This window comes from Arabidopsis lyrata, assembly GCF_000004255.2.
Source record: "Arabidopsis lyrata subsp. lyrata unplaced genomic scaffold ARALYscaffold_7, whole genome shotgun sequence".
Taxonomy (NCBI): Eukaryota; Viridiplantae; Streptophyta; class Magnoliopsida; order Brassicales; family Brassicaceae; genus Arabidopsis; species Arabidopsis lyrata.
The window spans coordinates 8,195,039-8,221,019 of NW_003302549.1; the positions used below are offsets into that span (position 1 = coordinate 8,195,039).

The following is a 25,981-nucleotide window of genomic DNA, read 5'->3' on the forward strand; positions in this document are numbered from 1 at the left end:
TTACAAGGGAGTTCCTTATATGATACGTTACTCCAACCGTTCGTTTTTTGGATCACTCGAGATGCAACCATTTTATAAGGAGTACAATAGTCCAGATTTCCAAGTCAATTTGAAAGAGTTTGAAAAAACATGGGAGGCTTTGATGCTTAGTGTGATAGCCAAAGCAATCTCGTCGTCCAACCCAAAATATCTATGGGTTGTGCAATGCAGTAGAGATATATCTCCGTGGAGCTGTGGCAAATGTTTAAGAGATAATGTGGATCATTATAAGTTTTGCTGCCGTGGGAAAACATATGGCCTTAGTTTCAGGCCGAGCTGTTACATGCGATGGGATGTCTATTCATTCTATGGCGTTTTTGACAATAAGACTTCACCCACACTTCCTCTTGAAAAAAGTAAAATCTCAGAACTATCTTGTCCAGCTATTGTTTTCGTAATCTTTTAGCTAACCATGATTAATGTTTGTCTGCTCTGTTTTTGTAGTCAAATTTGTTCACACCCCCTGTGAGTTACACTCATTGATCTTGCTTGAACCCTACGGTACTAGCTTTTAGTCCATATTTTCCCTTAAGCGCAATAATCATAGGTAATTTGGGCTTGTTCAGGTGGCAGAAAGATTTCTACAGGACTTATTGTCGTAGTGATCGTTGTTCTCGCCTTGGTGACCACTGTACTGCTTACTCTAGGGTATGCTCTTTGTAGGAGGAGAAAAGCGTACAATTGAAGATGCAGATTCTAGAACAGCTCGCTGTTGGGATCAGGAAGCTGCATCAGATCACATCAGACGGCTGAGTTGCTGACATGGACGCGTGAGCTGACGTGGCAGAGCTGGACTGGTTGGTGTGATGAGCCAAGGAAGGTTTCGGACTTGGCAAGGTGGTTAATGACGTGGGGTTGGTGTGAAGATATGAGAATATTTCTTGTACCAACTATGGAAGGGAAAAGCTTGATGAACAAAGAAGTTCCCAAAAGGTTGATTCTTGAAGATCCTAGGGTCTAGGGTTTTCGTGTAAGGTATAAAAGGTTTAGGTGGAGGCCATAGGCGTCGCTAGCACTTTAGAACATTGTTATACGGTTGTAATCTTCGAAGCAAAGAAAAAACTTAGAAGGTGAGTGTGTTCTAGTCCTCCTTGTTCTCATCGGGTAGATAGATAAGAGGATTAGCATTTGTTTTGTTCTTGTCGGGTTCATCCTATTGGGTAGAATAGGTGAGTAAGTGCCGAGATAAATGTATCCTTGTATAAAGATATATTTATCAATAAGAACAAAGTAAAGGCGTTGGCTTGGCGCGTTTCCAAGCGTAAACAGTGTGATGTGTACCTCTATACCCTTTCAAATTGGTATCAGAGCAGTCGCTTGATAAAAGAATGTGTCTTTTCAATAGGTGAGATCTTGTGACCAGGTATGGAGAAATCACAGCAGTTCGTTGCGATAGCTAAACCGCCGAAGCTTGATGCAGAATACTATGGCTACTGGAAAGTGTCAATCAGGAAGAGTAGTTGGAACATTGTAAATAATTGTCAATTTCAATTACACTCTATTTATTCCTTTTTTGTTTCTAACAAAACTGAAAGTGATTTGTGCTGTGTTTTGCAGCGGTTACATGCCTCCCGAGTATGTGGCGAATGGGCAGTTCTCGATGAAATCTGCTTCCACCAGATAGATGGTTCAGTAGGCAACTTGGTCACATATGTTAGTACTAAAAAAAGCAAATGCAATCTTGAACTTATTTTCACCCCTTTAAACTGTGGTTGTGGCCCTGAACATTGGTTTTTTGACAAATGACTTAACAGGTTTGGAGGCTTTGGAACAACAAATCTTTCTTGGAACTCGTAGACCCGGCCATGGGAGAGAGTTATGATAAAGATGAAGTCATCAGATGCATCCATATAAGCTTATTGTGCGTTCAAGAAAATCCTGTAGATCGTCCAACCATGTCCACATTATTTCAGATGCTTACTAATACTTTTCTTACTCTGCCCGTGCCTCAATCACCTGGAGTTTTCTTCAGGGTCAGATCCGAGCCAAACTCATTAGCCGAGAGATTGGACCCTGGTCCGTCTAATACCATGTCGTTTGCTTATTCCATTGATGATGCGTCGATCACGAGTGTTAATCTTCGTTGAAATTAGAGGTTAATAATAGTAGGGAAAGTTACTAGATTAACCCAAATTATGAGTTTAATTACTAGAGTGTCTTAAAAAATTTAGGGGTTAAATGAGTTATTTTCGTGACCATAATACCCTTTCTCTCTTTGTTAGGAATAAAAAAAAGTCAAAATTACCCTTAAATAAATAATAAAAACGTGGGCAAAAAATATTAGGAAAAAAAAATTATTTGAAAAGTCTGTTGGATAAGTTGTGACAGATTTAATTTCCATGACAGACTTATTTGTCTCCAACAGATTTTTTGCGACAGATTTTTTTTCTCCCACAGACTTACTTGAAATAGGTGACGACAGATATTTAATTTGTAACAGATTTTTTCTCTACGACAGATTTATTTTATGATGACACCACAGACTTTTGTAATTTTGACAGATTTATTAAAATATGTGGCAGATTTATTATTTCAGTGGCGTCAGACTTATATTTTTTGATAAAAATCTGTCATAATGTAGCAGATTTGTTAATGAAAAAATAATTACTAGTTTGACTTATTAGTGATAGCAGATTTATTTTATGTTATGACAGTTTTTTTTGTTTTAACAAAAATCTGGAGTGTGATAGCAGATTTGTTATTTAAAAATATAAATTGCTAGAATGACATATACTCGCAACCAAAATGTTTTATGTTATGACAGATTTTTTTTATATTATGACAGATTTCAGATTGGATATAAAAAAATTTGTCATTGATGACAGTTTTATTGATGAAGATAGAATTTTAATCTGCATAATCTGGTAATGACAGACATATTCTTACCGCGACAGACTTATTTATATTAAATGACTCATGTGTGGCTCTCATCTTGTTAATATATGATTAATTTTTTTCGTTTTAGATAAATATATTTATTTTTTCGAATTTCTATTTTTTTTTTCGTTTTGTATTTTTTATTTCATTTTATATTTTTTTCAATTTTTTTTTTATTTTTTTTATTTTTTTCGTTATATATAAAATTTTTAATCTAATTTTTTTTTTCATTTTGTATTTTTTTTCGTTTTATATATTTTTTTTCAATTTTTATTTTTTATTTTGTTTTATATTTTTTTTCGTTATATATATAATTTTTTTAATTTAATTTTTTTTCGTTTTATATTATTTTTTTCAATTCTTTGTCGTTTTGTATTTTTTTTTCGTTTTGTATTTTTTCAATTTTTTATTTAATTAAAATATTATATGTTAATTAGTTTATTTTAATAGAATTAAAAATAAAATGGGTATTTGGTCTTTTAACACAAAAATTGTGTTATTCTAGTAAACCACAATATTTGGATGTTAATCTAGTTATTTTTCCCAAAATTTGGGTCAAACTAGGTAAATTTCAGATAATAGTATGTATACCATTTCGTAAGCCAAAATTCTAACGTGTGAAATTTACGTTCTGATTACTAAAACGGGGAACGTAAATTTATCTAACTCTGCACAATATTGTGTGTACACTACTTGGTCAGAGTCTTGACTTTAAACTCTTCGTGTCTTGTTTTCCCACTTTGCAAGTTTTGTTGTTCACTAAATTTGACGTTAAAAAAAACAAAAGCACTTGACTTTGCCTTTGGTTGATTTATAGTCGTCGCTAATCATCCTCTGTTTCACATATAGGAGATTGATCATGATGTGAAACCCAAACTGGGGAAATCGAACAATGACTTCTTGCGCCTCTTTCATCTTCCTTTTTCTTTTCTCCTTCCTCACTAGCTTCACAGCTTCTGCTCAAAATATTTTCTACATACAGCATATTTGTCCAAATACGACAACTTATTCACGAAACAGCACTTACTTCACTAATCTCAGAACCCTTTTGTCTTCTCTTTCTTCCCCCAACGCCTCTTATTCCACTGGATTCCAAAACGCCACGGCGGGACAAGCCCCCGACAGAGTCACCGGACTTTTCCTTTGCCGCGGAGACGTCTCATCGGAAGTTTGTCGTAAGTGCGTCGCCATTTCCATCAACGACACACTCACTCAGTGTCCGAATGAGATGGAAGCCGTGTTTTATTATGATGAGTGTATGCTCAGATATTCTGACCGGAATATTCTCTCGACCCTTGCATACGATGGAGCATGGTTCAGGTTGAACGGTAATATTTCAATTGATCAAAATCAAATGAACCGGTTCAAAGATTTTGTGTCGTCCACGATGAACCAAGCTGCCTTGGAAGCAGCGAGCAATGCTACAAAGTTCTATACGATAAAGGCCAATTGGACCGCACTCCAGACTTTGTACGGCTTGGTTCAGTGCACTCCTGATCTTACAAGACATGACTGCTTGAGCTGTCTGGAAAGTTTCATCAATGTAATGCCTCTTTACAAAACTGGAGGAAGATTTCTTTACCCTAGTTGTAATTTAAGGTACGAGCTATTCGCGTTCTATAACGAATCCGCTGTTAGAACACAACCACAACAACAAGTACCACCACCACCGCTGCCTCCTGCATCTACTCCTCCGATGACATCTGCTTCACAACCTGGTGAACTCTTTCTTCTTGAAATTAGCATTACCAATAGGAATTTTTTGTCCTTTCAATTGATTTTAGATTTGTTATATTTTTGTTTGCCGCTATCTGATGTTAAGCTAATGATCTTTGAAACGCAGGGAAAAGTTGGTTCTCAAATGTGTTAGTGGTAGCAATTGGTGTGACTATTATAGTGGCTGTTCTAATTTTGATAGCTGGTTACTGTTTCCTTGCAAAAAGGGTAAAGATGTCTTCTGATACTGCACCAGCCTTTGATGGTAACAATTCGAATGGTTAACAATCTTAATTGGATTGAAAAATATCATTGACCAATCTTTTTAATTAATTTTTCTGATTATTAAGACTTTTATTGTGCAACAGGAGATGATATACCAACCTTAGACTCGCTGCAACTTGATTATAGAACGATTCGAGCTGCAACAAATAAGTATTCAGAAAAAAAGAAGATTGGTCAAGGAGGATTTGGTGAGGTTTACAAGGTACTATTACTATTAATTCTTTAAACTTTGTACTTTTTATTGAAACTTTGTGTCAACACATATGGATAACGAGATGATGTTGATGAAAACGAATAGGGTACATTATCGAATGGGACAGAAATTGCGGTTAAGAGACTGTCAAAATCTTCAGGACAAGGTGACACAGAGTTCAGGAATGAGGTTGTTGTTGTTGCAAAGCTTCAGCATAGAAATCTTGTTAGGCTTCTCGGATTTTCTATTGAAGGAGAAGAAAGGATATTGGTCTATGAGTATGTGCCCAACAAAAGCCTTGATTACTTTCTTTTTGGTAAGTTGCATTTATTGCTTTACTTTAGTTATTCTTTAGCCATTCTTGAAACTTGGGGACTAAGCAAAATACATGAATGCGCACACAGATCCTGCAAAGCAAGGTCAGTTGGACTGGACTCGACGATACAAGATCATTGGAGGAATTGCTCGGGGAATTTTATATCTCCATCAAGATTCACGTCTCACAATCATACACCGTGACCTCAAAGTAAGTAACATTCTCCTGGATGCAGATATGAATCCCAAAATAGCTGATTTTGGAATGGCAAGGATCTTTGGAATGGACCAAACCCAAGAGAACACAAGTAGAATAGTTGGTACCTTGTAGGTCTTCCATTTAACTTCTCATAATTTGAAGTTCTTAATCATGATTAAGTTAAAATACTAATTTTTATTGTGGATTTCAGCGGTTACATGTCTCCCGAATATACAATACATGGCCAATTCTCAGTGAAATCTGATGTCTATAGCTTCGGAGTGTTAGTTCTTGAGATTATAAGCGGTAAGAAGAACAACAGCTTCTACGAAACAGACGGAGCACATGACCTTGTCACTTATGTAAGTTTAAAGGCAATCAAGTTTTGTATTCACATCTTACAATAAGGTAATGGTTGCAAAAAATGATTTGGTATCGTAGGCCTGGAGGCTTTGGAGTAATGGAACAACATTAGAACTCGTGGATCCAACTATTGTAAATAATTACCATAACAGTGAAGTGATTCGATGCATCCATATCGGTCTTTTATGTGTTCAAGAAGATCCTGTAGAGCGTCCGACCTTGTCAACCATTTTGATGTTGCTCACTAGTGATACAGTGACTTTACCAATGCCTCGGCAACCAAGTTTTTTTCGTTCAGAGTAGACCCGAAAATAACCTGTTTGATTTTGATCAACCTATGACAAACAAGTTTGTTGCAGGGTCTATTGACAATGCGTCAATCACCTATTTATATCCTGGTTGAATATGGTGTTAACCTTTTCAAGTTAACCTTGAAAACAAGTTAGCAAATTTTGTCGTTGTGGAATTAACCTCAAGCAAATATTTACATATTTCTAGAGGTGGTTAACCCTCTTTATTGTTTAGTTTTGATTTGTATTACCTTGCGTTATAGAAACTGAAATCAAATATAACTATTTGTAATTTAATTTGGGTGTAATGCAATTTTGAAGTTTCACTTAGTTATCAGTTTGGTAATTAGTTTGCGTATACTGAATCGTTTTATCCAATTTATCACATTTTCATGATTTCTTTTGTCAACATGCATTACTATTTGCGAATTAGAATTTAGCATTTTGGTTCTATTGGCGTTCTTAGGATTTTTATTGCTTAATTCTTTTTGCTCTATCTTCTTTAGAAATTGATGTGCTGTGGATCTTTAAATCAGATTTTAATTTTTTTGCTTAAAAATTTATTACGTAGAGATATAAATTCTCAAATCTCATACTCCATTTTTGACCAAGATCATGTTCCTCCTTTTCTGTATTTGTCACATATATATTTATAAATATAGAGTATAACTTACTACACCCAAAAGTTAGCTTAACAATGAAGTATTGCTACACCTACAAAAATTGTAGAGAGATAATTGTGAAGCAGCTAACGAGTCTTCGTTTACTTTTAGATATTTTTATGATACAAAGAGATGATAGTTGTCAAGTCTTCGTTTACTTTAGATATTTGTCATATACAGAAATACCAAATTAAAGAGATGGTAATTGTCGAGTCTTCGTTTACTTAGATTTTGACTTTTTGACTATAGTATTCGCTTGGCCCAACCAAAATGTAAATGAGTCAACATGACACTGATTTTGTCTATATATTGATGGCCCACGTAACTTTCATATGTGTGTTTATAGACAGAAAGATATGCATATTTATTCATACTTGCTTGCTTTCCAAACCCAAATATCACCTGTATGATCTTGAAAATGAAATTGAAGAATCTCTTGCCAATTTTCTGGTTTGTCCTTGTAGGCTTTGCTGTTGTGTCTGCACAAGAATGTGGCAAAACAGGGTCTTTTGTACCACATGGTAGGTATGACACAAACCGGGGCCTTCTCCTCTCTTCTCTTCCTTCCAATGTTTCAGCTCGAGGCGGCTTCTACAATTCTTCGATTGGCCAAGGACCTGATCGAGTGTATGCTTTGGGGATGTGCATTCAAGGTGCTGAACCAGATGTATGCTCCAACTGTGTTGAATATGCGTCTAATCTGTTACTAAACGGGTGTCCCAACCAGACAGAAGGGCTTGCTTGGCCGGAAAGACGGATTTTATGTATGGTGCGATACTCTAATAGTTCTTTTTTTGGATCACTCAAGGCAGAACCGCATTTCTATATCCACAATCAGGATGATATCAGATCCAATTTAACAGAGTTTGATCAAGTGTGGGAAGAGTTAGCACGTCGTATGATAGCAAATACTACTTCACCATCATCTAAAAGCAAGTACTACGCAGCTGACATAGCAGCCTTGACAGATTTCCAGATTATATATGCATTAATGCAATGCACTCCGGACTTATCTTTGGAGGATTGCCATATCTGTTTAAGACAAAGTGTTGGTGACTATGAATCATGCTGCAATGGAAAGCAAGGTGGCATTGTGTACCGAGCCAGCTGCGTTTTTCGGTGGGAACTGTGGCCTTTCTCTGAGGCTTTTAGTCGTATTTCGTTGGCACCTCCGCCTCCATCCCCAGTGATTCTCTCACCTCCGGCAGGCAACAAGACAAATACAACGACCAAGAAAGGTAAGTCTTCCAATAAAAAAACAAGAACTATGTACTTAGATTTTATTCATAACATATTCGAGCTTGTGCAGGTAGCATAACAATCTCAATAGGAATCATAGGCGCAATCGTTATTCCTACTGTCATTATTATCTTCTTGGTACTGCTTGCGCTAGGATTTGTTGTTTATAGGAGGAGAAAATTATACCAAGGTGAGTTGTTTTGTTTTTTATCCATCATTCTCTTTACACTTTTGGGGTGAGGCATGCCGTGGAATGAAACAAATTTGTTATCTATCTTGTGCAAGGTCCTGAAAATCGATTTAATTGAGGGGATATTGAAAAGAAATGTTTTAAGGACATTTCCAGCATAACTCTATACTAATTATATTGCAGGATCTAGTACTGATATCACCATTACACACTCACTCCAATTCGATTTCAAAGCGATTGAAGATGCAACAAATAAATTCTTGGAGAGCAACATAATTGGTCGCGGTGGATTTGGAGAAGTTTTCAAGGTATCATTTTATAATTTCTTTGAGTAGTACCTGATCTTTAATTTCTCTAAGAAAATTTGCATAAGGAATCCAGACAATGGGATGATGATGTTTAATTCATTTTTTGTAGGGTGTCCTTAACGGGACTGAAGTTGCAATTAAGAGGCTGTCAAAAGCATCGAGACAAGGTGCACGAGAGTTCAAGAATGAGGTTGTTGTTGTTGCTAAACTCCATCATAGGAATCTTGTTAAGCTTCTCGGGTTTTGTCTAGAAGGAGATGAGAAGATACTTGTTTACGAGTTTGTCCCCAACAAGAGCCTCGATTTCTTCCTCTTTGGTATGTGGAATTGCCATATATATGTTCATGATAATTTAATTTTGATAAGCTTCTTTAACTGAAATCAAAAGTAGCTAATAACTACATTTCTATGTGCAGACCCTACCAAGCAAGGACAGTTAGACTGGAAAAAACGTTACAACATTATCCGGGGAATCACTCGAGGAATTCTATATCTCCATCAAGACTCACGGCTTACAATCATACATCGTGACCTCAAAGCCAGCAATATTCTCCTAGATGCTGATATGAATCCAAAAATTGCTGATTTTGGAATGGCTAGAATTTTTGGGATCGATCAAAGTGGAGCTAATACAAAAAAAATAGCTGGGACACGGTATATGCCTATCAGTACCCTTCATGAATCTTATCTTCGTCAGTTATAATGTCCATAATCTTGCTTGTGAATTTTACTCTTGCAGCGGTTACATGCCTCCAGAATATGTGATGCAAGGCCAATTCTCAACAAAATCTGATGTCTATAGTTTTGGAGTCTTAGTTCTTGAGATTATATGTGGTCGAAATAACAGATTCGTCCACCAGTCAGACACCACAGTTGAGAATTTGGTGACATACGTGAGTACCAAAGAACTCTGCTCTTGATTGATGATTAAATGATAAATCAACAATATGATAAATTATTGATTTAACTGTATGTTCTATTGTTCTTGATTGATATCTAAATCATGTTACAGGCTTGGAGGTCGTGGAGAAACGGCTCACCATTGGAAATGGTGGATCCAACCATTTCAGAGAATTGTGACACCGAAGAAGTGACAAGATGCATCCACATTGCACTGCTATGTGTTCAACACAATCCCACAGATCGTCCCAGCTTGTCGACAATCTACATGATGCTCACTAATAATTCCCATATTCTACCTGATCCTCAACAACCTGGATTCTACTTTCCAGATAAAAGCAACCAAGAACAAGATGGCATCGAGTCTAGCCAGTCTACGAACAAGTCCAATTCCCAAACTATCAATGATGTAACCATTACAGATCTTGAACCTCGTTAAAGTTGAGATTACATTGACCAGACATTAGTTCCATTGAAATGTTTGTATGATATGTGAGATAAACTCAATCAAAGTAAGTTTACAAATAAAGTCTATATCATTGCTACATTGTAATATCAGCTATCTGTTATGGAAATCTTCGGAATTGTATTTATAAGTCCAGAAATTTGATCATTTAACCCAAGGGACTGTTAATTTCGCTATTATTAACGTGCAGAGAAACTCTAATAGTCACGTTCTCAGTTTTACGACCCTGTAGGCAGGTTTAAGGACGTTTGACGAATTCAAAACTACAAAATTCAGTTGCTTTCTACACAAGTAAGAAACAAACATTATAGCTAAAAATCTCTTAAGGAACTATGAAGCAGAGGATTTCATTCTCAGTCCTCTGTTTTATCTTTATAAGTCTTAGTTCTTGAGATTATTAGAGATACTTATTGTGAGCAGCAAATAAGTTACCATTTTCCTTTTGCTTTCTTTTATGTCACTGTTACCAACAAATTTTAGCAATTATATCTTTCGTGCCTATATGTAAATTAATTAACAAATTAAAATGTTTACTTTTATTTTCTTAAAATAAATAGTTTCAACTTAAATGATACTAGTTGAATCATTGACCTAATAGTTAATGAATGAAAAATAAGCGTTAATTTACTTTGATTGACTTATCGTCTATTTCACGTTAAGCTACAGTAATCATAAAAAGAAGAAAAATAAATTCATTTAATAGTTAATGGCACCTTCATGGTTTGAAACCCAAATCAAGGAAGTCCAAGCATGCCTTCACGTACATCTTTCATCTTCTTTCTCCTTTTCTCCTTCCTCACTAGCTTCACAGCTTCTGCTCAAAACTTTTTCTTCTTAAAGCATTATTGTCTAAATACGACAATTTTCTCGAGTAGCAACACTTTCTTCACCAATCGCAGAACTCTTTTGTCCTCCCTCTCTTCCCCTAACGCCTCTTACTCCACCGGTTTCCAAAACGCTACGGTTGGGGAAGCCTCTGGTATAAATTAAACTTTTATGATTTCTATCATGAAATCTAATTCCCAAGATCATCTAGATTCAATTTAATTCAACCACACACTTTCTTGTAGAAGAAGAAAGACTAACCTTGATCCATTGCTTGATTAGGCTTGTAATGGAATCAATTCACCAATTGATTTCTTCTCCCCTTAATCCTTTTTCCTTTACGTGATCTTTGATGGAGAAGATCACTAATCCTTTCTATGATGTATTCCTTTCAGTTATTGTTCTGTTTTTGTGTCTCTAGAAACGAGAACAAAAACGTAACGTTTAACGTGTTTAACACCACACATATATATACATGTATATAGCATCTACCAAGGGTTGTATTGGTTCGTAATAACCACCACTTTAATAATCTATGAACATAACATATACATGTATATATATTACTTATAAAATATAATTAAGGCAAGGGAGGGAAGAGGGTTATCAATACACCCGAATTCTAATTCTTTAATCGAAACCGATCCATCACGGTATCGTCTTTAATATTAGAATTCTTAACTTTAATATAAACTTGAACTTTATAATTAAACCGAAAGACACATAGGCCACATAGAATGAAATATTCTTACATCTGGTCCTGACAGGGTCACGAGACTTTTCCTCTGTCGTGGAGACGTTACCCCAGAAGTTTTCCGTAACTGCGTTGCATTTGCCGTCAACGACACACTCAATCGGTGTCCGAATGATAGACAAGCCGTGATCTATTACGATGAGTGTATGCTCAGATACTCTGACCGGAATATCCTTTCGACCCTTACATACGATGGAGCATGGACCATGTTGAACGGTAATATATCAACTAATCAAAGTCAAATATACAGGTTTCAAGATTTGGTGTCGTTAACGATGAACCAAGCTGCCATCGAGGCAGCAAACAGTTCTAAAAAATTCTATACGATGAAAGCAAATTGGACCGCACTGCAGACTTTGTACGTACTGGCTCAATGCACTCCTGATCCTGATCTTATAAGAGTAGACTGCTTGAGCTGTCTTCAATACTCCATCAACGCAATGGCTCTTTACAAAATTGGAGGAAGAACTCTTTACCCTAGTTGTAATTCAAGGTACGAGCTTTAGGATTTCTACAACGAAACCACCATTACAACACCACCACTGCCTCCTGCATCTACTCCTCCGGTGTCTGTTCCTCCACGACCTGGTCAGAGCTCTGTCTTCTTCCTCTGTTTTTTTTTCTGCCCTGATTTGGCAAATACCAATATATCAATTTTTGTTCTTTTAACAGAATTTTCAATTGTTAATCATCTGACTTTAGCAAATAATCTTTGAAATGCAGGAAAAGATGGGAACTCAAATGTGTTACTGGTAGCTATTGTTGTGCCTAGTATAGTGGTTGTTCTGCTTTTCATAGCTGGTTATTGTTTCCTTGCAAAGAGGGCAAAGAAGACTTCTGATACTGCACCAACCTTTGCACCAGCCTTTGATGGTACAATTTCGAATGATTAACAATCTTAATTGGTTTTATTTCTGTCACTGACAAGTCTTTTGTTATTATTTCTTTTTCTGATTACTGAGACTTTTCTTGTGAAATAGGAGATGATATAACAACCATAGAGTCTCTGCAACTTGATTATAGAACAATTCAAGCTGCAACAAATAATTATTCAGAAAATAATAAAATTGGCCGAGGTGGATTTGGTGTGGTTTACAAGGTATACTATTTATTACTGATTAATTCTTTAACTGCACGTAAGGTTTTGTACCTATTTATAGAAATTTTGTGACAACGCATTTTAGATAACGAGATGATGTTGTGAAAAAGAATAGGGTACACTTTCTAATGGGACTGAAGTTGCAGTGAAGAGACTTTCAAAATCATCAGGCCAAGGTGAAATAGAGTTCAAAAACGAGGTTGTTGTTGTTGCAAAGCTTCAGCACAGAAATCTGGTTAGGCTTCTCGGGTTTTCTCTAGACGGAGAAGAAAGGGTATTGGTCTACGAGTATGTGCCCAACAAAAGCCTTGATTACTTCCTCTTTGGTCAGTTGCATTTATTGCTTTGTTTAAAGGATTCTTTAGCCATTCTTTGAAACTTGGGGATACAAATCTTTAGACTTAACTGTAATTCATGGATCTGCGCACAAAGACCCTGAAAAGCAAGGTGAGCTGGACTGGACTCGTCGATACAAGATCATTTGAGGCATTGCTAGGGGAATTTTATATCTTCATCAAGATTCAAGGCTCACAATCATACACCGTGACCTCAAAGCAAGTAACATTCTCCTGGATGCAGATTTGAATCCCAAAATTGCTGATTTTGGAATGGCAAGGATCTTTGGAATGGACCAAACCCAGGAGAACACAAGCAGAATAGTTGGTACCTTGTAAGTCTTCCAATTAACTTCTTATAAGTTGAAGTTTGTTAAACATCATTTCGTCAACATACTTAAGTTTTTTGTTGGATTTCAGCGGTTACATGGCTCCGGAATATGCAATACATGGCCATTTCTCAGTGAAATCTGATGTCTATAGCTTCGGAGTGTTGGTACTTGAGATTATAAGCGGTAAGAAGAACAGCAGCTTTTACGAGACAGACGGCGCACATGACTTGGTCACACATGTAAGTTTAAAGGCAATCAAATTTTATATTTACCTCTCTTACAACAGCAATGGTTGTAAGAACTGATTTCTTGATTAATATTCTAGGCTTGGAGGCTTTGGAGTAACGGAACAGCATTAGACCTCGTGGATCCAATTATTATAGATAATTGCCAAAAGAGTGAAGTGGTTCGATGCATCCATATCGGTCTTTTATGTGTTCAAGAAGATCCCGTAGAGCGTCCGGTCTTGTCGACCATTATCATGATGCTCACTAGTAATACTGTGACTTTACCAGTGCCTCATCAACCAGGGTTTTTTGTCCAGAATAGACCCGAAAATGACCCGCTTGATATATATCAACATACGAAAACCAAGTCTGTTCCAGGGTCTATTGATGACGATTTGATCACCGAGTTATATCCTCGTTGAATATGGTGTGTTAACCTTCAAGCTTGAACTAACTTGTACTACTGAAAACAAGTTACATATTTCTAAAGGTGGTCATACCCAGTTTATTGTTTAGTATTGATTTTGATTTTTTTGGTATTAAAGAAACTAAAATCAAATAAAACTATTTGTATTTTAAATAGATTGTGTGTTGTTTGATCAATTTTAAATGTTTGAAAACATGATTCTGTTATCTTTTATCAACACGTTCTTGAAAAATGATTTGCTATGCAAATGCAAGTGATGAAAATATAACTAAAAAATGAAAAATCGTTAATATACAAATACAAAACTAAAGTCATATCGCTCTGCATTAAAATTGCTTTAACCTAGATATCAATTTCTCATTTCTCATCCTCCATTTTTGACCATCATTTTCCTATTTTCATCTGTAAATTACAAAAAAAACTGTGACTTTTCCAAAAAACTTCCCAACAGATGGTAATTAGTAATTGTGAAGCAGCTAATAACAAATTGTTTACGTTAGATTTTAACCTTTGAGTCTCGTTTTACGACCGTATATACAGGTTTAGGGCCGGGACCAAAATTCCTGTTTAGAAAGCAAGACCAAGCTTATATTAATTCATTCAACCGGTGAATTAGGTTTGATTTCATTTCGAAGGAGAATGTATTACGTGTTCTTCTTGGTACCACATGTAATTGCAACAATTTTTTTGGTACTACGGCTTTACTTAACCTACATTGTAAATGAGTCAACATAGGAGATATTGATTAGTCTATTGACTTGGAAATGTTCAACGACATACATTGATTAGCTTTGCTTGTTTGTCGTCGTTGATATGGTCAGAATATTAAGTTATTTGAAAAATCTTCTCACCGATTGAGTCAGTTTTTACTTGCAAGCGGTCTCAAGTCTTTTAACGAACAATGAAGCAGAGGAATTTCTACAAAATCCTCTGTTTTATCCTCATAAGCTTTGGTGTTGCTTCAGCTTCAGATGAAACATGTATGAACAATGGGAATTTCATATCTATCAGTACTTACGACGCAAATCGACGCCTTATCCTCTCTTCTCTTCCTTCCATTGTCACGGCTCAAGACAGCTTCTTCTACAACGGTTCCATCGGACAAGAACCAGACCATAATTACGCAAGAGGGATGTGCATCCCAGGATCAACTTCAGATGACTGCTCTGAATGTATCAAGACCGCGTCAGACACGGTTTGATACAGAGTTGTCGTAACCAAGCAGGTGCGTTTACATAGCGAGGTGAGCCCACACTTTGCCATGTGCGCTACTCCAACACCGCTTTCTCGGATATATCTTCAGAGCTGTACCCGTTTACTGTGGTCAACAACACTGGAGATATCAATTCAAATCTAACAGAGTTCACGGCTATATGGGAAAACTTAACCGCTCTTATGATTGTTGCAGCCTCCACAGATAAAGGCTTACCGTCGTCTAGCAATAACTATTACAAAGCTGATGCTGCAGCCTTGACACCTTCCCAGAATATATACGCATTGATGCAATGCTTGCCGGATCTTACTTCTCTATCTCATGATTGTGAAAATTGTCTGAAACAAAACGTAGCTGACTACCAGTCATGTTGTAGACAGAAGCAAGGGGGTGTTATTATGCGGGCTAGCTGCTTTTTCCGTTGGGACTTGAAAACATTCTCTAAGGCTTTGGAAATATCACGGTGGCTTCTTCTCCTCCTCCGCTGCAACCTGTCAAGATATTCAAAGTTAAAAACGGAGCTGTTGTGTCAATTGTTGTTCCCATTGTAGTAGTCGCCTTCATCATCATCATTTTAGTATTGCTTGCTCGACGATATGCTCTACTTTGCTGGAGGAAGAAAGAAAATCAAGAGTTTGATTTTGATCAATGTGAGTGTTGTTTACATGCTTTTCTTTGTCCTCTTTTCTTTTAGCATGTATATATAGTCTATGAAACTAGTTGAGAACATTTATTACAACACTCTCAGATGGTGAAAAGTTGTCGTTGGTGATATGATATCAGATAGTGTGTCTTTAACTTGATTATGCAGCTGGTATTACAACTCTACACTCCCTCCAATTTGATTTAAAGACAATTGAAGATGCAACAGATAAATTTGCAAGGAGTAAAAAGCTCGGTCAAGGTGGATTCGGCGAAGTTTTCAAGGTACAGCGTAATTTCTGTAGCTACTTGGTTCATTACTTCTCTTGAAAAATTTTGGAACTACAGAGTCAAAGTAAGCTGATCATATTGTCTCACTGATATCATTTACAGGGTATGTTGCCTAATGGAACAGAAGTTGCAGTGAAGAGGCTATCAAAATCATCAGCACAAGGCGGACAAGAATTCAAGAACGAGGTTATTGTTGTTGCAAAACTTCATCATAGGAATCTTGTAAGGCTTCTCGGGTTTTGCGTGGAAGGCGAAGAAAAGATTCTTGTTTTCGAGTTTGTTCCCAACAAGAGCCTCAATTACTTCCTCTTTGGTCAGTGGAATGACCATCTTTATATGCATTCATGGGATTCTATCTGATGCGATTGAAATGTGTATGCTAATGACTATGTACTGTATGTGCAGACCCTACAAAAAAAGGGCTGTTAGACTGGAAAAAACGGTACGACATTATCAGGGGAATTACTCGAGGAGTTCTATATCTTCATCAAGATTCACGGCTCACAATCATACACCGTGATCTCAAAGCCAGCAACATTCTCCTAGATGCCGATATGAACCCGAAAATTGCTGATTTTGGCATGGCGAGAATTTTTGGGATGGACCAAACTCGAGATGAAACACGCAGGATAGTTGGGACACGGTATATTTGTTCACGCAGGATATGGCCTATGTACAGGATTTTCAAGAATCTCCTATTGGCCAGTAATGACTTAATACTGTTTGTGTTTTACTATTGCAGCGGTTACATGCCTCCAGAATATGTGATGCATGGCCTATTCTCAACAAAATCTGATGTATATAGTTTTGGAGTATTTGTTCTTGAGATTATATGCGGGCGAACTAACAGATTCGTCCACCAGTCAGACACTACAGTTGAGAATTTGGTCACATACGTGAGTACCAAAGACGAACTATGTTATTGATTGATGATTAAATGATTAACCAACAACTATGATAACTTATGGTTGTGACTTGTGACTTGTGACTGTATGTTCTTGATTGGTAACTAATTATGTAAATTATGTTACAGGCTTGGAGGTTGTGGAGAAACGGGTCACTACTAGAACTCGTGGATCCAATCATTTCAGAGAATTGTGAAACTGAAGAAGTGACAAGATGCATCCACATTGCGCTGCTATGTGTTCAACACAACCCCACAGATCGCCCCAGCTTGTCGACAATCCACATGATGTTCACTCACAATTCCCTTTATTTACCTGATCCTCAACAACCTGGATTTTTCTTTCCAAATAGACGCAACCAAGAACGAGATGGCCTCGATTTTAGCCAGTCTACGAACCGGTCCAATTCCCAAACTATCAATGATGTAACCATTACAGAGCTTTATCCTCGTTGAGGTTCCATTGAGACATTGGACCTGTTGGGATTCTTTCTTCTGATAATTGATGTATAATAGTATCCAAACCGGTCCTACATATTAGGCCACCTAACCGTTTCAGCGAAAGATTTGTGAAATTTTGATATGAATGGAAAACCCAACCCGGTTGATTTACTAAACCGATAGCATGAAAACCGGAGATTGATGGTTCATTTCATTTTCTCTCGTTTCCGAGTCAGCTATTGCGAATCCTCTGTTTTCGCTCACTCTGTTTAGGGATCCGTTGATTGCTGCTTTTGCAACTCAGTTACAAGGTAGATTGCTTTGAATAAACAATTGGTTTCATGTAAGTAAATTACTCAATTTGTAGCAATCGTTTTCCTCATTTATGTAATTGTCATATATAAAAGTTGGAGGCAATGCCATGATCAAATAAATACCAAAGAGATAATAACTCTGAAGTAGCTAATAAGTCTTTTTTTTTTTTGGTGTGTAGTAGCTAATAAGTCTTTGTATTTTGTCTCATCTTCGTCTTTGATAGTTAATGTTTCTGATTTTTCCAAATCAATTGACGAAATTTCATTCACGTATCATTTTCCTATCACTTTCTTTATGTAACCTCGTCTGAATTTTCTTTGGCTTTTCTCATCGCAAAATCCTCTTCTTCTTTTTTTGGCTCGATTGTGATTCTATAACGTGTTCTTCTGGTTGCCACATGATTCATTCATTATAATAGAGATTGGTTTATGGACCACTTGCAATGGAAATTTAATCGACACATATGTGTTAATGGACACTTGTTTAATTTGCTCAACTAACTCAAACAAAATCTGCATGATATAAAAAAAATGAAACTGAAGAATCTCTTGCCAGTCTTGTGTTTTTTCCTGTTAAGCTTTCCTGTTTTGTCTGCACAAAGATGCGGGAAAACTGGTTTCTCTATACTTGATGATACGTTTGATACAAACCGTCGCCTTCTTCTCTCTTCTCTTGCTTCTAATGCCTCAGATCAAGGCGGCTTTTACAGTGCTTCGGTTGGGCAAGGATCCGAGCGGGTGTACGCTGAAGGGTTGTGCATACCAGGTGCTGAACCAAAGGATTGCTCAAACTGTCTCAACCATTCTTCTAATAGCGTGATTGAGAGATGTCGTAACCAGACAGAAGGCCTTATCTGGTCTGACGACGTGATTCTTTGTATGATACGTTTCTCCAACCGTTTGTTTTCTGGATCACTGGAGATTGAACCAAGTTATGATCTGATCGTTAATGGAGATATACAAGTAAACTTGACCGAGTTTGATAGATCGTGGGAGGATCTGACTAGTCATATGATAGTTGAAGCTACTTCATCGTCATCTCAACGCAAGTACTACGCAGCTGAAGCAGTGTCTTTGACATCTTTCCAGAATATTTACTTATTGATGCAATGCACTCCGTTCATATCTTTGCGGGATTGCAACACTTGTTTAACCCAAAGTGTCACAGACTATAAATCATGTTGCTATGGGAAGAAAGGTGGCAATGTTAATCGTCCTAGCTGCTATTTCAGGTGGGAAATTTATCCCTTTTCTCAAGCTTTTAACAATACTTTGTCACATCCAGCTCCACTCCCACCATCTCGTACACCTTCGGGAGGCCACAGGACAAACACGAACAAGAGAGGTAAGTTGTCTACTGGTATGACATTATTTAGAAGAAGGCTTGAAACATATTCAAATATTAGATGATTTGTGTTTCTTTGTGTCAATGGTCGCCTGCTATTCGGGCTTATGCAGGAATTATCGTCGGAATCACTGTTGTTCTCGCCTTGGTGATCAGTGTGCTGCTTGCTCTAGGGTATGCTCTTTGTAGGAGACGAAAGGCGTCTCAAGAATTTGCAACTGAAAGTGAGTTCTTCATGATTTGGCTCTGAGACAAATTTATGAGTTCAGGGTATAAACGTTTTGAGATTAGTTGTCATCTATTCCTCTGTTCTTCTCAGATGGTCATATTTCTCTTACAGGGAGCTCAATGACGAATTGCGGTACTGCACCACCAGATGATGGTAAGAGACTGTCTCTTTGAGCCAAAACTGTTAATACAACATAACACCATGTATGATTTCAGCTGCAGATGATATTGCAACATCAGGTTCACTTCAATTCGAATTTAAAGCTATTCAAGCTGCAACAAGTAATTTTCAGAAGAGTAACAAGCTAGGTCATGGTGGATTTGGTGAAGTTTACAAGGCATAATTTTCTTAAACTTTCTCAACTACTAGTTTGTGTTATAAACTCATGTTCAAAAATGAGATAAGAAATTCTGATAGTGAGTGAAGATCATATGAATTGACAGGGAACGTTTCCGAATGGGATAGAAGTTGCTGTGAAGAGGCTGTCTAAAACTTCAGGTCAAGGTGAACATGAGTTTAAGAACGAGGTGCTTCTTGTAGCAAAGCTCCAACATAGAAATCTCGTTAGACTTCTCGGGTTCTCTGTCGAAGGAGAAGAAATGATACTTGTCTACGAGTTTGTGCACAATAAAAGTCTTGACTACTTCCTCTTTGGTATAAGAAAAAACTGAGAGAATTATATTTTCTAAATCTTGTTTATTGATTTCATAGGCATATTCTAATAATGGCTCTATACATTGGATGTGCAGACCCTGTAAAGAGGGGTCAACTTGATTGGAGAAAACGCTATAACATTATCGAGGGAATTACTCGAGGGATTTTATATCTTCATCAAGATTCACGGCTCACAATCATACATCGTGACCTCAAAGCGAGTAACATTCTCTTAGATGCAGATATGAACCCGAAAATCGCAGATTTTGGAATGGCAAGGAATTTCAGAGTGGACCAGACTGAAGACAATACAGGAAGAGTAGTTGGAACATTGTAAATAATCGTCCATTTCACTAACATTCTGTCTGTCCTTTTTTTTTTCCTGATAAAACTAAAAGTGATATGTGCTGTGTTTTGCAGTGGTTACATGCCTCCCGAGTATGTGGCGAATGGGCAGTTCTCGATGAAATCTGATGTTTATAGTTTCGGAGTATTGATTCTGGAGATAATTGTTTGCAAAAAGAGCAGTAGCTTCCACCAGATAGATAGTTCAGTAGGCAACCTGGTCACATATGTTAGTACTAAAAAGCCAATGCAAGCTCCAACTTCTTTTTACTCTTTTAAACTGTGACCATGGCCCTAAACTTTGGTTTCTTGATAAATGACTTACAGGTTTGGAGGCTTTGGAACAATGGATTATCGTTGGAACTCATAGACCCGGCCATAGGGGAGAATTATGATAAAGATGAAGTCATTAGATGCATCCACATCGGGTTATTGTGCGTTCAAGAAAATCCTGCAGATCGTCCAACCATGTCCAATGTTTTCCAGATGCTCACTAATAATTCAATCACTCTGCCCGTTCCTCAAACACCTGGATTTGTCTTCACGGTCAGATCCGAGCCAAACCCATTAGCTGAGAGATATCAGCCTCGTTCGTCTACTGCCATTTCGTTTGCTTGTTCCATTGATGATGCATCGATCACGAGCGTCAATCCTCGTTGAAATTAGAGGTTAATGATAATATGTAGATGATCCTTTCGCAAGCCAAAACTCTAAATAGTCACTCATAATTAATGTGCATAAAAAATCACGTTTTGATGAAATTGACAAGAGCAACAATTACTACATGACGCGCACACATTCTCTGAATCATCTAAAGAAAAGAAAAAATAGGGAAAGAAGAGAAACTCTGTTTTTTTTTTTTTTTTTTTTTTTTTTTTTTTTTTTTTTTGGAGCCATTTCTGTTTCTATACAACATTGTGGAACACTACAAAATGGTCAGAGTCTATAGCATGGTGATGCTTCTATAAACCCTATAACCCCTTCATATCTTGTGTGACTACGATATGCTTTGTGAGTTCTATAAAATGGTGTACATTTTTCGGTTACTTTTTGGGTTTCGTTTAACATGGGATAGGTTATCACCCTGGGAACGTGCTACACAAGTAACTGGATCCAAAAAATCATAGGAGACTTGGGAGTTTTTGGGTTCAACGGTTAAAACATATGGTTACGAATGATGATGAAATTCAACGTTTGCCATTATCCCAAAACCATTGACTTTTGTCGCGGGCCCGTTTCACGCCGTATATGTTCAACATGGTTTAAGGACCACAGTTATCAGTTTTGCGAATTCAACATTTTGAAAATTGCAGAGAAACTTCTATTTCTTTTTTAGTAAGTAAGATTTTGAAACAAAAAACGCGTAAACACAAAAGACAAAGAATTAGCGATTTAAAAAAAAGAAAATAAGAATTGGGGATAATGTTTTAAGGGAATAAGACTATGTGATGAACGCTTAATTGTATCTAAATCATTACCTGTAAAGTTCATTATTCAGGTCTTATGGGCGAATGGAGATGGTGTGCTAGGTTTATAATAGGACCTAAGAAAACTTAGAGCTCACGAAACTAAGGACTCTGAAAGAAAAAGAAAAAAGAAAAAAGAAACCAAGGACTCATCAGGAACTGGTGGTTTTAAGGGATTTTTCTAGGGTTTTGCTACGCAATTTCGTTTTGTTAAATTTGGGCTAATTCTGGGCTTCCAACTAAAAACCAATTGGCAATTAGTGGATTGGCCCTAACCCTTTATATATTATTGGTTGTCCCATCAAACTTCCGATGTGGGACTTGGATTGTATCTCCAACAATCTCCCCTTCAATCCAAGGACCATATGGATCTAACACGCCTCATCGATCCCTCACTCGGATCGATAATAAGCCCCTTTCTCGGACTCCCATTACTCGGGTTTGAGGTATGTCCGTATCCACTTTTCTAGGTCCACCAGAATTTGAACCTTGGGCTCTGATACCATGTTAAATTTGGGCTAATTCTGGGCTTCCAACTAAAAACCAATTGGCAATTAGTGGATTGGCCCTAACCCTTTATATATTATTGGTTGTCCCATCAAACTTCCGATGTGAGACTTGGATTGTATCTCCAACACGTTTGTAGCCTTATGGCATTTGCGACGTGTTTTGATTGCTTTTTGGTTTTATAGGTAAGAAATTGATTATGAAAAAGCTAAGTAATTTGTCCGCGGATGAGTGTTAATGGTACCTCGCCCCCAGCCTACTGGCCTAGTGCATATCTACATTATTATTTGAAGGATATAAACATAATAATACTGTATGAACAGAAAAAAAATGAATTATGACTTAAGATTTTCATCTTTTGTTTTGTGACATTTTGAAAGTTTCCGAGAAACAACAATTGCTGCTTAAATTGGTAAGACATGAACAGAGGTTTACACACTAAAACAAAGCTAAAATCTTTAAGGCAAAATGAAGCAGAGGAGTTTCTTATCAATCCTCTGTTTTGTCCTTCTAACCTTTGGTGTTGCTTCTGTTTCAGCACAAACATGCATACAGAACCGTAAATATTTCATACCCAACGGTACATACGATTCAAATCGTCTTCTTCTCCTCTCTACTCTTCCTAACAATACCGCGTCTCAAGATGGTTTCTACTACGGTTCTATTGGAGAAGAGCAGGATCGAGTCTACGCATTAGGGATGTGCATCCCAAGATCAACTCCAAGTGACTGTTCTAATTGTATCAAGGGCGCGGCAGGCTGGTTGATACAGGATTGTGTCAACCAGACAGACGCGTATTATTGGGCACTTGATCCAACGCTTTGCCTTGTCCGCTACTCCAACATTTCTTTCTCAGGATCTGCAGCTTTTTGGGAAACTACACCGCAGTATTTGGTCTTGAACACTGCAACTATCGCCTCAGATCTAACAGAGTTCAAGACAATATGGGAAGACTTAACATCTCGTATGATTACTGCAGCCTCCGCAGCAAGAAGAACACCATCATCCAGTGACAACCATTACAGAGTTGATTTTGCGAACTTGACAAAATTCCAGAATATATATGCATTAATGCAATGCACGCCAGATATTTCTTCTGACGAATGTAACAGCTGTCTCCAACAAGGCGTACTTGAGTACCAGTCATGCTGTGGAAATAATACAGGAGGCTATGTTATGCGGCCAATCTGCTTTTTTCGGTGGCAGCTTTTTACATTCTCTAAGGCTTTTGATAACATTACCCTGGCTACTCCTCCTTCTCCTCCTCTTTCTCCTCCTCCACTGCAACGTCCTGTGGTTGCGTCACAACCACCTTCTGCCAAGGACCGGCCCAAGACTACAGACAATAGTAAGTCCATGCAAAGTTATGACTTGTTCAAAGATTCTGCAGGGAGAGGAAATATCTCAATGAAAACTATTGTAGCAATTGTTGTGGTTGTTTTAGTCATTGTCATCATCTTGGCACTTCTCGCTTGCCGGTTTGCTCGGAAAGGAAAACCATATCAAGAAGTTGAACTTAATCAAAGTGAGTGTTGTTCATTTGATTTTATTTGGCCTTTTAGCAAATATATAGTATATAGAACTATAACTAAGACAATTTATTACACTGTAGCTGGTATTACAACTGTACGGTCCCTGCAATATAAATTTAAGACGATCAAATCTGCAACAAAGAAATTTTCAGACAAAATCGGCCAAGGTGGATTTGGAAGTGTTTTCAAGGTATCATTTCTTTAGCCACGAACTAAGTTCATGACTTCTCTTGAAAAAAAAAAGGAATTACAGAGTCAAAGTAATCTAAAAATTGAACTTACAGAGCCATGTTGACGCATTGATGTTATTTGTAGGGTATGTTGCCTGATGGAAAAGAAATTGCAGTGAAGAGGTTGTCAAAATCATCAGAACAAGGTGAGAAAGAGTTCAAGAACGAGGTTGTTGTTGTCGCCAAACTTCAGCATAGAAATCTTGTTAGACTTCTCGGTTTTTCTGTCAAAGGAGAAGAAAAGATACTAGTGTACGAGTTTGTGCCCAACAAAAGTCTTGATTGTTTCCTTTCTGGTAAGCTTACATTTTCTAAAACCTTTGTTCTTAATCTTATAGTCTAATGGGTCTATATGAAATTTGCAGACCCTATAAAGCAAAGAGAGTTAGACTGGACAAAGCGGTATATGATCATTGGAGGAATTGCTAAAGGGATTCAATATCTTCATCATGGTTCACGGATCAAAATCATACATCGTGACCTCAAAGCAGAAAACATACTCTTGGATGGTGATATGAACCCGAAGATTTCTGATTTTGGAATGGCAAGGATCTTTGGGATGGATCAAACTAGAGCTAACACAAGAAGGATTGTTGGAACTGAGTAAAATGCTTTTATTACCCTTGATAGCTTATGAACTGAAGTTTCAAGAATCTTTTCTTCACCAATGTTACAATTAATCTTGCAGAGGTTATATGCCCCCAGAGTATAGGATCGACGGGCAATTCTCAATGAAATCTGATGTGTATAGCTATGGAGTCTTAGTTCTTGAGATTATATGCGGCAAGAAGAACAGGAACTTCTGCCCTCCGGCTCCAAATTTGGTCACATACGTGAGTACCAAGAAAAAATCAAATCTTAGAGTATGATCCTATCTAGTTGTTGGTTGATGATTAATTTATGTTACAGGCTTGGAGGTTATGGAGAGACGGGGCACCATTAGAACTCGTGGATCCAATCATTTCAGAGAATTGTCCAACCGAAGAAGTGATAAGATGCATCCACATTGCGCTCTTATGTGTTCAAGAAAATCCTACAGATCGTCCCGACATTTCGATAATCATGTCGATGCTCACTAGCAATTCCGTCATCTTACCTGTTCCTGAACCACCTGGATTCTTCATTTCAAATACACAATACCAATCTACGAGGAGGTCCAATTCCCAAACTATCAATGATGAAACTTGATCCTCGCTGAAGATGATGTTCCATTGAAACATTGAAACTGTTGTAAGTAAACTATATTTTCTGGTATTTCAGTTTGAACTGTAATGAATTATTCAAAAGTTATGTATGTGTAAATTGTGAGATACTCATCAAAGTAGTTATGTACACTTTTAGCATTTTCTATTTTTTACATTCTTATACCAGCTCTTTGTTATAAAATCCTTGTATGAATTTTATCAATTTACTTACTTAACCGGTCCTCTCTAGCCGGGGCTCACTCAATTTGATGCTTATCTTGGTTATAAAATCCGTAGATAGTTGCTCAAACATTGCCTTCAATCACTTTGATGCTCACTAGTAACACAATTACTCTACCAATGCCTCAAAAACCAGAGACCTGATCAAGACTTTGTAGCCTGTCCTACTCTGTTATACTCTGTTCTTAATTAACTCAAGTTTTAGAACAAAAAAAATTGTTTCAAAAAGATTTTCTAAAACTTGAATTATAAAATAAAATATTAAAATCCTCTAAACTGTTTTTTTTTTTTTTTTTTTTACCTGTATCAATATACCAATCCAAACCGGTTTATTTAGTTAACCGGTCGTCGACGTCTTCTTCAGCCGGGGCTGGAACGCGTTTTGGGAATTTTTTCATTAAGG

The 25,981-nt window shown here is 37.1% G+C and overlaps 6 protein-coding genes and 2 pseudogenes across 10 annotated transcripts; all 8 read left to right on the top strand.

The window, feature by feature from the left end:
• LOC9303790 overlaps window positions 1–6,569 on the top strand; it is a 33,442-nt pseudogene extending 26,873 nt beyond the window's left edge.
• On the top strand, window positions 1,391–2,141 carry LOC9303793 (putative cysteine-rich receptor-like protein kinase 16). The gene is made up of 3 exons (XM_021018110.1): window positions 1,391–1,509; window positions 1,597–1,692; window positions 1,794–2,141. The coding sequence occupies exons 1-3, from the start codon at window positions 1,405–1,407 to the stop codon at window positions 2,124–2,126; spliced, it is 534 nt and encodes a 177-aa protein (XP_020873769.1). The 5' UTR covers window positions 1,391–1,404; the 3' UTR covers window positions 2,127–2,141.
• LOC9303795 (cysteine-rich receptor-like protein kinase 15) lies at window positions 3,793–4,897 on the top strand. The gene has a single exon (XM_021017955.1). The coding sequence runs from the start codon at window positions 3,809–3,811 to the stop codon at window positions 4,784–4,786; it is 978 nt and encodes a 325-aa protein (XP_020873614.1). The 5' UTR covers window positions 3,793–3,808; the 3' UTR covers window positions 4,787–4,897.
• A 628-nt stretch (window positions 6,570–7,197) lies between the features above and the next one.
• Window positions 7,198–10,123, top strand: LOC9303796 (cysteine-rich receptor-like protein kinase 14). Its single transcript, XM_021017704.1, has 7 exons — window positions 7,198–8,177; window positions 8,249–8,368; window positions 8,552–8,676; window positions 8,786–8,993; window positions 9,093–9,330; window positions 9,416–9,569; window positions 9,689–10,123. The coding sequence occupies exons 1-7, from the start codon at window positions 7,346–7,348 to the stop codon at window positions 10,013–10,015; spliced, it is 2,004 nt and encodes a 667-aa protein (XP_020873363.1). The 5' UTR covers window positions 7,198–7,345; the 3' UTR covers window positions 10,016–10,123.
• Window positions 10,124–10,754: 631 nt separating this feature from the next.
• LOC110226422 (cysteine-rich receptor-like protein kinase 15) lies at window positions 10,755–14,036 on the top strand. The gene is given in 8 exon segments (XM_021018186.1): window positions 10,755–11,021; window positions 11,604–12,209; window positions 12,345–12,494; window positions 12,602–12,720; window positions 12,836–13,046; window positions 13,153–13,390; window positions 13,476–13,626; window positions 13,713–14,036. Coding segments are annotated over 8 exon segments (2,028 nt in total). The 5' UTR covers window positions 10,755–10,792.
• An 825-nt stretch (window positions 14,037–14,861) lies between these two features.
• On the top strand, window positions 14,862–17,703 carry LOC110226352 (annotated as a pseudogene).
• Window positions 17,704–17,968: 265 nt separating this feature from the next.
• LOC9303797 (putative cysteine-rich receptor-like protein kinase 16) lies at window positions 17,969–21,180 on the top strand. Of its 3 annotated transcripts, none has more exons than XM_021017686.1 (8): window positions 17,969–19,191; window positions 19,305–19,415; window positions 19,511–19,573; window positions 19,636–19,757; window positions 19,864–20,074; window positions 20,170–20,407; window positions 20,495–20,648; window positions 20,747–21,180. In XM_021017686.1, the coding sequence occupies exons 1-8, from the start codon at window positions 18,378–18,380 to the stop codon at window positions 21,077–21,079; spliced, it is 2,046 nt and encodes a 681-aa protein (XP_020873345.1). In that variant the 5' UTR covers window positions 17,969–18,377; the 3' UTR covers window positions 21,080–21,180. The 3 variants fall into 3 exon arrangements, with proteins under 3 accessions (XP_020873345.1, XP_020873347.1, XP_020873348.1); XM_021017688.1 differs by having other exon boundaries at window positions 19,660–19,757; XM_021017689.1 differs by having other exon boundaries at window positions 19,532–19,573; window positions 19,660–19,757.
• A 1,372-nt stretch (window positions 21,181–22,552) lies between these two features.
• Window positions 22,553–25,603, top strand: LOC9303798 (cysteine-rich receptor-like protein kinase 13). Of its 3 annotated transcripts, XM_021017692.1 has the most exons (7): window positions 22,553–23,740; window positions 23,783–23,917; window positions 24,005–24,114; window positions 24,240–24,450; window positions 24,520–24,757; window positions 24,843–24,987; window positions 25,064–25,603. In XM_021017692.1, exons 1-7 carry the CDS (start codon window positions 22,861–22,863, stop codon window positions 25,340–25,342), a joined length of 1,998 nt encoding a protein of 665 aa, XP_020873351.1. In that variant the 5' UTR covers window positions 22,553–22,860; the 3' UTR covers window positions 25,343–25,603. The 3 variants fall into 3 exon arrangements, with proteins under 3 accessions (XP_020873351.1, XP_020873350.1, XP_020873349.1); XM_021017691.1 differs by having other exon boundaries at window positions 22,825–23,917; window positions 24,843–24,978; XM_021017690.1 differs by having other exon boundaries at window positions 22,826–23,917.
• The last annotated feature ends 378 nt before the right edge of the window (window positions 25,604–25,981 follow it).

Coding starts and splice junctions, on each gene's coding strand:
- LOC9303797 (XM_021017686.1), top strand. CDS start 18,378: ATGAAACTGAAGAATCTCTTGCCAGTCTTGTGTTTTTTCCTGTTAAGC. Junction 19,192..19,304: donor GACAAACACGAACAAGAGAG/GTAAGTTGTCTA, acceptor GGGCTTATGCAG/GAATTATCGTCGGAATCACT. Junction 19,574..19,635: donor TACTGCACCACCAGATGATG/GTAAGAGACTGT, acceptor GTATGATTTCAG/CTGCAGATGATATTGCAACA.
- LOC9303798 (XM_021017690.1), top strand. CDS start 22,861: ATGAAGCAGAGGAGTTTCTTATCAATCCTCTGTTTTGTCCTTCTAACC. Junction 23,918..24,004: donor AGAAGTTGAACTTAATCAAA/GTGAGTGTTGTT, acceptor ATTACACTGTAG/CTGGTATTACAACTGTACGG. Junction 24,758..24,842: donor AGAAGGATTGTTGGAACTGA/GTAAAATGCTTT, acceptor TTAATCTTGCAG/AGGTTATATGCCCCCAGAGT.
- LOC9303795 (XM_021017955.1), top strand. CDS start 3,809: ATGACTTCTTGCGCCTCTTTCATCTTCCTTTTTCTTTTCTCCTTCCTC.
- LOC9303796 (XM_021017704.1), top strand. CDS start 7,346: ATGATCTTGAAAATGAAATTGAAGAATCTCTTGCCAATTTTCTGGTTT. Junction 9,331..9,415: donor AAAAAAATAGCTGGGACACG/GTATATGCCTAT, acceptor TTACTCTTGCAG/CGGTTACATGCCTCCAGAAT. Junction 9,570..9,688: donor TTGAGAATTTGGTGACATAC/GTGAGTACCAAA, acceptor ATCATGTTACAG/GCTTGGAGGTCGTGGAGAAA.
- LOC9303793 (XM_021018110.1), top strand. CDS start 1,405: ATGGAGAAATCACAGCAGTTCGTTGCGATAGCTAAACCGCCGAAGCTT. Junction 1,510..1,596: donor GGAAGAGTAGTTGGAACATT/GTAAATAATTGT, acceptor TGTGTTTTGCAG/CGGTTACATGCCTCCCGAGT. Junction 1,693..1,793: donor TAGGCAACTTGGTCACATAT/GTTAGTACTAAA, acceptor ATGACTTAACAG/GTTTGGAGGCTTTGGAACAA.